Raw genomic sequence first — 11,503 nt, 5'->3', positions numbered from 1 at the left:
TCTTCTTTTTTTTTTTTTTTAATGCATTTTATTGAAATATAATTTATGTACAGTGAAATACACAAAACTAAAGTGACATGGGTTAATGCATTTTTTTTTTCAGTGTTCTCTCCCTTCCCTTCCCACCCCTGGCAACCAACAAAAAAAGTTTCCCTCCATATATAAACCTTTCCTTGACCCTCCACAACAACAAACTAATACTATGTTTGTCCTTCTGTGATTGACTTAATTCACTCAGCATAATGTCCTCCAAGTTCATCCATATTATGCAGTCCAGTCTTCCTTCAAACCCATTGCCATCAAGTTGATTCCAGCTCATAGTGGCCCCCATTGGGTTTCCGAGGTGGTAATTCTTTACAGAAGTAGATTGCCTGGTTTTCCCTCTGTGGAATGGCTGGTGGGTTGTTGTTGTTATGTGCCATCAAGTCGGACCCAACTCATAGCAACCCCTCCTTGGGTTTCTGAGATGGTATCACTACGGAAGTAGATTGCCCAATCTTCCTTTGGGTTTGAACCGCCAGCCTTCCGGTCAGCAGTCAAGTGCCTTAGGCACTATGCTACCAGAACTCCCTGGTGGGTTACAACTCCAATAAAGACTCCTGATTTTGATTCTTAAGCATGTTAGAAGCTCCTGATTCTTTCATCTTGGGTCCAAGACAGGACTAGCTGCATAATTTGTGGGCCTCAGTACAAAATGAATATATAGAACATCTTGTTCAAAAATTGAGAATTTCAAGACAGCAAAAGCAGAGCATTAAAGCAAACATGGAACACTTCTTAGAGCACACACAACCCCATGAAACCAGCTCTGGTCCAAGAGTTCCAAATGAACCCCAATTACCTATAATTTATTAGAGAGCACTATGATTTAGTTCTCAGCCCTTCCTAGTTAGAAAGTAGGATTTATTTTAGCTTTTTACACAGGCTCTTACTTAGACCTAAGGAGGTTTAGTGGTATAGTGCCTGAGGCATTTGACTGCTAACCAGAAGGTTGGTGGTTCAAATTCACCAGTCACTACACGGAAGGAAGAATGGGCAATCTATTTCCATAAAGATTTATCACCTTGGAAACCCAAGGGGAGTTGCTGTGAGTCGGAACTGACTCCATGACACCATGACAGTGAGTTAGGTTTTTTTTTTTTTTTTTTTTTTAGACCCCAGTCTCATGTTTAAAACTTTCCTTTTGGGAGCCTTGTGCAATTTTACCTCTATTCTTTTACTATTGACATACTGCTTGTGAACAAGCTTGCTCAGTCTCTCCTTCTCTCTTCCCGCTTATCTAAGATTTCATACAGAGGAGCTGCAGATCTAGGCTTGAAGCTCGGCAGTAGAAAAAACCTCAGTGGGCCTGATAAGGAGCAGTTTCTAATGAGGCATGAGGCCTTCACCCATCAGACTTCCTCTCCAATGTGCCAGGAACCAGCACCACACCATAGGCATGCTGGGAAAACCTGCCCCCAACCCAGTCCTTTGCCCTGGGTCCAGAGTCTGTGCCCAGCCTAGGCAGTCACTGAGAGCGACTGGAAGCCACGGACAAGAGATGTCTCTTATTTTCCAGGTATTGAGGGCCATAATCCCTAACTCCAAATACTGGCAGCTCCTGAGATCAAAGGGAAAGCAGAGTCAGGGTAAGAGGTAGAGGAGAGACATCCCACACCAGACTCTTGACCTGAAGGTGACATGATGCCTAAGAAGAGCAGGTAGGAAATCTGTTGGGTGGCAAAGACTAAAAGCAATAAATAGAGGTAATGCTGGGGGTCAGACCTAGGGTAAGTTTGGGTAGAGGCTCTGCAGAAGGGAGAAGAGGGCCAAGGGTGGTCCAGAGCTAACTGTTAACCCCTTCCACATTCAGGGGTCTGTGAAGGCTACCCCAACACCTGAGGCCATGGCCAGTGAAAAAGATGAGCCACGGAACTGTATGGTATGTGGAGACCGAGCCACAGGCTATCACTTCCATGCCTTGACCTGTGAGGGATGCAAGGGTTTCTTCAGGTGAGAGCCTCCTCCCCAATAGAAAAACACCCGCCAAACTACCTGTCAGTCAGCCTTTGAGTCCTGAAACATACCTGAGCTTTTCCAGCTAATTACTCTTGTACCCTAGAACCCAACAATCCTGTAGCTAGATACCACTTCTTGCCAACCCCAACACTGTAGAAACAGAGAGAAGGCCAAACATTTGTCCTATAGACATGCCCCATTAGTCAAGAGTACTTATCATGCACCCACTACTTACAAATCACCAAGCTAAGAACTATGTCAACTGTGTCACCATGGAAATGCTTGAACCACATTTGGGGACCCTTGTGTACAGTACAGACCAGCCTATGTCACCAGATTCCCAGGCTTTCAGATCACATACCCACCTGCCTGTTCACTGCCGTCCCTGTTCCTAACAATGCCTGTCTCTCACAGACGAACAGCCAGCAAAAATATTGGTCTCACCTGCCCCTTTGCTGGAAGCTGTGAGGTCAGTAAGGTCCAGAGGCGCCACTGCCCAGCCTGCAGGTTGCAGAAGTGCCTAAATGTTGGCATGAGGAAGGACAGTAAGTGGCCCCTTACCATCCCAAGAATCTACTAACTCAGTCTCTGCTCGCTCTTCCTTGTCCCAGCATATTCACTTATAGCAGACAGAGTAAGCTTTTTTTTTTTTTTTAATTGTGATTTGGGTGAAAGTTTAAAGAGCAAGTTCACTTTCCATACAGCAGCAGAGTAAGCTTTTTGAAATAAGTTAGGTATGTCACTATTCTGCTCAAAAGCTCCAGTGGTTCCCCATCATTTTTAGGGTATGTAATCTCATGACCTACATGGCCAAGCTCTCCCACTCCACCTTTCAGAATTTATTTCCTACTCTTTCCCCATTGCTTGAGCCATTCTAACCAAAATTGACTTCCCTGACATCCTCAAACACACCAGCATATCCTCCCCTAAGGCTTTTGTATTTACTCTTTTAATTCCTCTACCTGCAATACTCTTCCTGTAGATATTCATATGGCTTGTTTCTCCTCTTCTGTCTCCTGAGTATAGTGCCTGTCATCTAGTAGGTACTCAGTAATTGTTGAATTAATTTATTTAATGCTTTCTCTGTGCCAGAGAGTATATTGCTATGCTCCCAATAGATGACGTAACTGGGGCTTGAAGTTAAATTACTCAAGTTCACTCAGCTAAAAAGTTATGACCCAGTATCCAAATTCAAGTCTGTCTGACTCCCAAACTCTTGTTTTTTTCCATGACATCACACTACTTTTCAATACAGAGCAGTGGAAAGGAAATGATAGAAGTCAAAAGATTTTGGTTTGAATTCAATATACATTGCTTACATATTTTGTGGCCTTGGACCAGTCTCTGGAACATTTCTTTTATTTATTTATTATTATTATTTATTGTGATATGTGTACAAATTTACAAACAAATTCGTTTTACTCACAACAGTTCATGCATATTTGGCTTCATACCCCGATTACAATCCCCAACCATAAAAAGCTCTCTTCCCATCTCTTTCCTGTGACTATCCCTTGCCTGTGCCCTTCTAACCTATGCATTCCTGTCTGTCCAGCTTTATTTCTGTGCAAATACTGCCCTCCTGATGTCTCATGGTTGATTGGTCTTGGGGGTGCATCTCCTTGGGGTAGGCCTTCTGCTTGTAGGTCTTTCTACTCTTTGGTTGAGAGCTAATCCACAGAAGTGAGTCCAGTTGCAGGCCTGAAGGATAACCTGAGGCCATAGTCTTGGGGGTTCCACCAGTCTCTGATCAGTAATTCTGGTCATTTTTGTGTTTTTTAATTTTGTTCTACATTTTTTTTCTCCCACTCTATCCAGGATCTCCAATTTTGATGCCTTTCTGAGTGGTTGGCATTGGTAGCCAGGCACCATCTAGTTCTTCTGGTCTTAGGCTTGTGAAGGCTGAGGTCCCCATGGTCCATCATATCCTTGGACTTACCGTTTCCAAATGATTTTTATTTTCTTTACTCTTCTTTGCTCCAAATAAGGAGAAACAAATAGCTGCATCTTAGATGGCTTCTCGATAGCTTTTAAGACTCCAGTTGCTACCTGCCAAAGTAGGATGTGTAACAAGATTTTTATGTACCCAAGACTATGGTCCTGAGCATGTAGGCCCAGTGACTCTCTCCCTTAAGGTGTCTGGTTGTCTCTGAGAAGCTACTCCAACCTTGTCTCCTGTTATTTCTGTACTGCATATAGATATTTCTGTAGCACAGGTACATATGTAAGACTCTCTTCAGCCAAATCTATCCTTGGTCTTAGGTCCATTCCTATTTGCCTACTCACACCTAATCTTCTTACCTGTCTATGCTTTCACCCATAGCCTAGTGTTTGTTGCCACTGGTAATGCAGTGTTGTGTATATAATAGTATTTGCCTCTGTTATCTTTTGTGTATGTTTGTGTGTTCTCCTTTTCCCTATTGTCATTGTACTGGTCATACCCTTTTGTTATATTGCCTTTTCCTTCACCCAAATCAACATGTAACTCTTAGCTAGTTAGAAATTTTCCTTCTTCTTCCCTCCCATCCCTAATAACCAACAAAGTAAATTTCCTTCCCTGCATAAACCTTTCCTTAACTTTTCACAATAATGGGCTTATACAATATTTGTCCTTTCGGGATTGACTTATTCCACTCAGCATGTTGTTGTTGTTATGTGCCGTCGAGTCGGACCCGATTCATAGCGACCCCTCCTTGGGTTTCTGAGGCAGTATCACTACGGAAGTAGATTGCCCCATCTTCCTTCCAAGGAGTGGCTGGTGGGTTTGAACCGCCAGCCTTCTGATTAGCAGTCAAATGCCTGAGGCACTATGCTACCAGAGCTCCCACTCAGCATAATGTCCTCCAAATTCATCCACGTTATGAGGTGATTTGTGGGTTCTTCATTTTTCTTTAATATTGCATAGTATTTCATTGTGTGAATGTACCATAGTTTGGTTACCCATTCATCTCTGGAATATTTCTAACCCTGAAAACTATGAGTGATAATACCTGCCCTATCCACCCATAGGGTTGTTTCCATCCAGTGAGATTTAACCTAGGAACCACTAAAATTATAGAACTATGCAAGGATGAGGTATTGTTTTAGGTATCAAGACCTCTCTCCCTTTCACATCTCCTCACAGACCAATCATTGTCTTACAACTTTCCTGCTTTGCTCTCTACCCTTCCCTTCTCTCCCACAGGGCACTGATTTCTGTTGCAGTGCCTCAGTGTTGGTGAGAGTGCAGGAACCCCCTGCCACCATGAGCTGTAAAGGCCAAGAAAACCCTTGGAACCCTCCTCCTTCTACCCTCCATTGTGCAGGGCAACTGAGGAACCTCAGGCCCAAGGTGGACAGAGAAAGGTGCTCTCTGCTGTTCTGCATAGCTTTGTCTCAATTCTTGCCCGGCACAGTGATCCTGTCAGCAGAAGCCCTGGCATTGCGGCGAGCAAAGCAGGCCCAGCAGCGGGCAGAGCAAGCACCTATGCAGCTGAGTAAGGAACAGAAGAAGCTGATCCAGACACTCCTGGAGGCCCACACTTGCCACATGGGCAACATGTTTGACCAGTTTGTACAGTTCAGAGTAAGCATTTGCAGGATTTGGGCTGATGTATGACCAAAAGGGGGTTTAAGGAAGCTGGCCTGAGGGAGAAGAGCTGCATGCCAAGCACCGATCTCAAGTACAGTATTTCTCCAGAACCCTAGCCTGGCAGGCTCCTCAGCCCAGAACCCTTCCAAGATAAGGCTAGAGAGGTCCCAGGGCCAAGGCCTCATGCTCTGATCTCTGCAGCCTCCAGCTCACTTGTTCATCCATCACCACCAGCCCTGGCCCACTCTGGCCCCTGTGCTGCCTCTGCTCAAGCATTTTGCAGACATCAGCACTTTCATGGTACAGCAAGTCATCAAGTTCACCAAGGATCTGCCCTTCTTCCGGTGAGTGACCTCCCATCACATTTTAGAAAGCCAATACTGCAGTGTATTACACACGCGCACACACACACACACACACACAATTATTGACCAAATTAACCCATTCCTCAGCCTTTCCAAACTTTAGGACTTGAATTCCTAGCTCTGTTTGTAAATGTCTCAATCAGGAGTGGGAGTACCTCTCCTCTCTGAGGTTCAGGCTAGAATCTAAAGTCCCCTTGTTTCCTGCTCCCTACAGGTCTCTGCCCATGGAGGACCAGATCTCCCTTCTCAAGGGAGCAGCTGTGGAAATCTGTCACATTGCACTCAATACCACTTTCTGTCTCCAAACACAAAACTTCCTCTGCGGACCCCTTCGCTACACAATGGAAGATGGAATCCAAGGTGCGATAGTGCTGGAGCAGCAGAGGGCATATGTCCTTATGGTATGGTAGGTGGTCAGGTAACCTGGAGGATCCTAAGTCTTGTATCTCTCATAGTGGGGTTCCAGGCAGAGTTTATGGACTTGCTCTTTCGCTTCCATGGGACACTGCGGCGACTAAAGCTCCAGGAGCCTGAGTATGTGCTCATGGCTGCCATGGCCCTCTTCTCTCCTGGTGAGCATCCCCGAAAGCCCACAAGCTTTGCTCCAACACCTCTACCCAGACTCCCAGCTCCTTGAATCCACTCATCCCCAGCCTTCTAGCCTTTAAACCTGTAGAGTGAGTCTATTCCAGCCTTATCCCCCTGGTACAGCCCACCCCTGCCCCCTACTTTGTCCATCTTGGCTCCCTATTCTACAGACCGGTCTGGGGTTACCCAGAGAGAAGAGATCGACCAGGTGCAAGAGGAAATGGCACTGACTCTGCAAAGCTTCATCAAGGGCCAGCACTCAAGGCCCCACAATCGGTACAATGGGAGACTAGGGGCTTGGAGGTCATGCTGGGGCAAGGAGCTAGGAGATATTTGAGCTCAGGGTAAATCTTTTTCTGTCCTTTCTTTTGGGGAACCAAGTCTAGTCCTTCCCTCTGGCCATCCCCATCTCACATAGTTGAGGCATCCAAATTGTTCCTGATGCTGTTTCACCTCACTTTTTCCAGGTTTATTATTATTATTATTATTCAGTAGAGATGCAAAGTAGTAGTTCACAGGCCCTGTAAAATAGCATTCCTGAGATTGATGACATCCACCAAATTATCCAGATTAAAGGAACCTTCCAAGAGTCTTGTAAACTCTTTTTCCTCAGCCCTTCACCTCCTTTCTGTTGGGCCAATTCCTTTCATTTTTCATTCCCCTTGATACAGTCATTTATAGTTTCATGGCCAAAGCCAGACACTGGCTCAAGAGTCTACGATCTATACAGGCTCTTAGGTATGCTCCACTTCTGTTCTTATTCATTCCTCAGTGAGCCAGTTTGGCCAGAAGAGGGACTCTTTATATCACAGAACACACCCACCTTCTAGATTCTGCTCTAGAAGGCCAAACCCTCATATTCCACAGAGTTGAAATTCTGGGCCTGGGGCTTTCTTCACACTTGGTCCTCAGAGCTCTGGATTTAGGGGAAAATGGGCATGCTGAGAGAAGACAGCATCAGACAGTGGCCTCCTTGGGCATCTTTGGGATCTATTATTAAATTTGTCATACCAGAGCATGATTTTCTCTAGTGGTCACTAGCTTCACTGAAGGGCAATTCAGGGGACCAAGGCCTCAAGGAAAGACTACCAACTGCCTTATTTCTCTCCTCTTTCCCTCATGACCCCACTGCTTTCTCCAAAGGTTTCTGTATGCAAAGCTGCTGGGCCTATTGGCTGACCTCCGGAGTATTAACAATGCATATGGGTACCAAATTCAGCACCTCCAGGGGCTAGCCGCCATGATGCCACTGCTCCAGGAGATCTGCAGCTGAGACCCTGGCTCATCTCTTTCCCCAGCCCATCTGGGATACACTGGATTGGGAAGGGGAGAATACTGAGATCAGAAGTTGGGATCAATGGAAAGAGAGCTCAGTGGTTGCAATGAAAGACTAAAGCAAAAACTGCCTCTTCATGCTATCATGGAGGGAGTGGGGAATGACCATGGGGACAAAGTCTTTCTCTGGAAGCACAGAAGACTGGGAAGGAGATAGCCTCAGGGCTTCAAGGTAAATCTCCTTCTGGGAATGGGTGGGCTCTTTGTTCTGAGGCCAGAGATGTAGCCCTTTAGCCCTTCTTTCCTAGCCTTGGGAGGTTCTAGGCTAGAAAACAGGATGGGAAGCTAATCCCATGCAGAATTTTCTGCTCTGAAGAGGAAGAGCCTAGGAGCTTTAAGCCTAAGGGAAAGAAAGTGAAGGGGAAAACTCAACCAGACATACCCTCAATCATTCCCTTTAGTCCAAAGCCCTAAGAACATGAGGAAGATGATAGTGGGGCTGGTGGTAGAGGTGGAAGCCTCAAGCCACTGCCTCATAAACTGCCCCTGTGACAGCTCCAGTTCTGAGGAGGGAATGGTTCTGTCTCCACTCTGCTCCTAGGATTTAGAGGCCACCCAGCAAGGTGGGCTCTGGAAGAGGGCCTAGTCTCTGGCCCTAGGGCACTTGACTCAGAGGTTCCAGCTGCTCTGGGGGCTCAGGGACAACCTCAGCCCACAGTGATGCTGAAGCCACAATGGAATCTGTTGCGCCAGTGATTGAGGAATGCTCCGAGGGCTAGAGTGACGGGCAAGGGGGGCATCTTCTTCTCCAGCACAGCACCCACACACCAGTTACTATCTACCAAGCCTGTTGAGGAAGACAGCAACAAATAGGTTACTTAACAAGGCTTGGAGAAAAGGATTAGCAGAATTAAGATAGGGCTTCCTCACCCTCTATACCCCTAAATCCCTCAGCAAATTGAACATCAGTGCAATAATCCTCACCTCTAAATACCATGTTGGCCTGGGGCAGAGTAAGGTGGTAACCAAAGGAGAAGGTTGTGTCCTGTAGCCTTGTGTTTGCCTCAAATTCCACTCCAACCTGAACCTGAGAACCATGGGCAAGGATGAGAGAGGGATCATGATCAGTGAAGAGTAGAGGGCTCCTGACAGAGGATCATCAGCACCAGGAATGAAGGCATTCATGAAAATGTATATGTAGGTAAGGAGCATAATAGGTCAGCAAGGCCTGTGGAGGTCCAGAGGTGCAAAAGGGTAGAGCTGACATTCTTGGGTGGGAGATGGGATCGGTAGTTTCACCTGTTCGTTTGCTCTGTGGTAATAACTTGCATGGGCCCCGCCTGACCCCACATTCAATGTAGCTTCCCAGTGCACAGCTATAAAAACCAAATTGGAAGGGGAAAAGAACATTATTGTAGTAGGACACAGGTCAGAAACCCCAGCATAGTCCAGAATTGTCCCTCCCTGTCACTACTCCACCTCACCCCATACCCGAGTACTTCCCAGCCAGTGTCAAAATGGCCCCCTCTTCGCCTGGCCGCCGGTGGTAAACTAGCTCTCCCCCCAGCACCAGCCGATGCGTGAGGCTCTGCAGGAAGTGAGCGACCATGATCACTATGGAGGAGAATGGAGACATGGAGTCAGGGAGCAGCCATAAAGACAACATCCAGACCTGGTCCTTTACCCCTAGGAACCCCAACCCCCAAGAAGTTCCTTTCCTAATTCCTGAACTATACAGATGAACAAGCCAACATTAGTAAGTGGGCAGCCAAAAAAAAAAAACAAACTCACTGCCATCAAGTCGGTTCCGATTCACAGCAACCCCTCCTTGGGTTTCCAAGGTGGTATCACTACGGAAATAGATTGCCCAATCTTCCTTCTGAGGAGTGGCTGGTGGGTTTGAACTGCCAGCCTTCTGGTTAGCAGTCAAATGCCTTAGGCACTACACTACCAGAGCTCCTAAGTGGGCAGCCAAGGTAAAAAGAATTCTGTCCCCAATGCCTCACCAGATTCTCCAATCAGGTCAGGATTCCCTAGGGTCAGAGTGGCTGTGTAGTCGTCCCCCCGATACTCGCCATCAAACTGCCAAGTCAGAAATTTGGCCTGCTGCGTCTGGGTAGGGAAAGCAATAAGTAAAATGTCCTTCCCTCAGTAAGATCATTATTGCCTCTGCCCCTCCCACTAATGTCTCCACAACAGTTCACTCATTGGGAAGAAAGAGGAAATGCCTCAGGAGATGGAGGCAGGAAGCAGGGTCACCTGGAAGACAGCCTTGGCTCGGAGCCGCTCAGCCAAGAGGAGAAGGACCTGGGCGTTGAGGCTGCCACTGCTGTCCATATCCCCTACCACAGTGGGGAACACCTGTTGAGAGGGCAGATCCTTGATGCTTAACTCCAATACAAGATTTCCGTAACAGTTCCTGACGCCCCCTGGTGGAGCCATAAAGACAAACTCTGGGTTCTTCACACAAGTTTCCGCTTACCTACCATTTAGAAGACACAGAATCAGGTGCCTTGCCCATCCTCCCCTATAATACACACATTTCCTCCTCCTCCAGACCTGGCTACCAGGTGGGCTTTTAGGGAGATGATCCAGGTGTGTGGAGCCCTCACCTCACTGGGACTAAGCTGACAGTCTCCCGCATAGACAGCATGGAGGTGATAGCCTGGCAAGCCCAGGGCACTCATATGCACAGTGTGAGCCACCTGTGGAAAAAGGAGTCATTGGATGAGAAAGCACTCCTGCACCATTTCAATCCTGCATCCCATCTTCTCATCTCTGCACCCAGAGGACCTCTTAAGAATCCCAAACATCCCACCATACACCAAGAGTCACCAGATTAAAAACATAAAGTCCCACAAGCAAGGGAGGTAAAGAAAGCTCCATATCCTCCCTCATTTGACTCACATAAAAAAATCCAAACCAAACCTGCTCCCATCAAGTAGATTCTGACTAATAGTAACCCTATAGGACAGAGTAGAACTGGTCCATAGGGTCTCCAAGGCTGTAAGCTTTATGTATGCAGACTGCCACATTTGTCTCCCGTAGAGCAGCTGGTGGATTTGAACCATCAACCTTTCAGTTGGCAGCTAAATGCTTACCACCGTGCCACCAGGGCTTCTTTTGATTCATATAACCTAAGTCTGGTATATAAAGGAAAGGAGAAGAGGGCCAGGGGACAGGCAAGGAAAACTAGTACGGAGGGGTCAGAGAAGTTGGAGCACCTGGAAATGGCTGCTCAGAACCTTGTTGACAACGAGCTTCACTCCCTCCATCTGTGCTGGAAATACATCTGAAGGGAATATGAGGGGAACGAAAGGATTAAGCGCAGTGTACAGAAAAGGAACCCCTAGCCCATGAGGTAGTCTCCCCTTTCAACCCCATAGGAAGTACTTTAGAGGAATTGACCTCCTTTCAAGTCTTGCAACAAAATGCTCCACTTTATTCTGGAACGTGATCCTCCCTGAAGCTGGGTGTCCAGCTGTGATCACCCCCTTCCTGTTCCCATCATTGGACAGCCAGCATTCAAGACCCTCCCTTCCTCTTTCCCTTCCAACTTGAGACACCCTATTGCCAAGTTCCCACCTTTGCATAACCGGTGCAGCTCATCGAAGCTCCCAGGATTGGGCAGAGGTTCCTCTCGACGGGGGCTTCGGCGGGGAAAAGCCCCCATGGGTGCCAGGCCCAATGTGTTCCCCATTTCATC

At 47.0% G+C, this 11,503-nt stretch overlaps 2 protein-coding genes across 2 annotated transcripts; one reads left to right on the top strand and one right to left on the bottom strand.

Moving 5' to 3' along the window:
• The first annotated feature begins 1,864 nt into the window (after window positions 1-1,864).
• NR1I3 (nuclear receptor subfamily 1 group I member 3) lies at window positions 1,865-7,795 on the top strand. Its single transcript, XM_007947741.2, has 8 exons — window positions 1,865-1,992; window positions 2,413-2,543; window positions 5,394-5,563; window positions 5,771-5,913; window positions 6,149-6,294; window positions 6,390-6,506; window positions 6,693-6,798; window positions 7,666-7,795. The coding sequence occupies exons 1-8, from the start codon at window positions 1,886-1,888 to the stop codon at window positions 7,793-7,795; spliced, it is 1,050 nt and encodes a 349-aa protein (XP_007945932.1). The 5' UTR covers window positions 1,865-1,885.
• A 709-nt stretch (window positions 7,796-8,504) lies between these two features.
• On the bottom strand, window positions 8,505-11,497 carry TOMM40L (translocase of outer mitochondrial membrane 40 like). Its single transcript, XM_007947737.1, has 9 exons — window positions 11,383-11,497; window positions 11,022-11,089; window positions 10,410-10,502; window positions 10,057-10,158; window positions 9,804-9,909; window positions 9,289-9,411; window positions 9,097-9,173; window positions 8,782-8,884; window positions 8,505-8,644 (listed from the first exon to the last, which is right to left on the bottom strand). Exons 1-9 carry the CDS (start codon window positions 11,495-11,497, stop codon window positions 8,505-8,507), a joined length of 927 nt encoding a protein of 308 aa, XP_007945928.1.
• Window positions 11,498-11,503: the final 6 nt, after the last annotated feature.

This window comes from Orycteropus afer, unplaced genomic scaffold (genome assembly GCF_000298275.1).
Source record: "Orycteropus afer afer isolate SDZICR_OR568_19922 unplaced genomic scaffold, OryAfe1.0 scaffold00193, whole genome shotgun sequence".
NCBI classification, from domain to species: Eukaryota; Metazoa; Chordata; class Mammalia; order Tubulidentata; family Orycteropodidae; genus Orycteropus; species Orycteropus afer.
The sequence above is the reverse complement of the archived record's forward strand: the minus strand, read 5'-3'. Positions and strand labels throughout refer to the sequence as shown.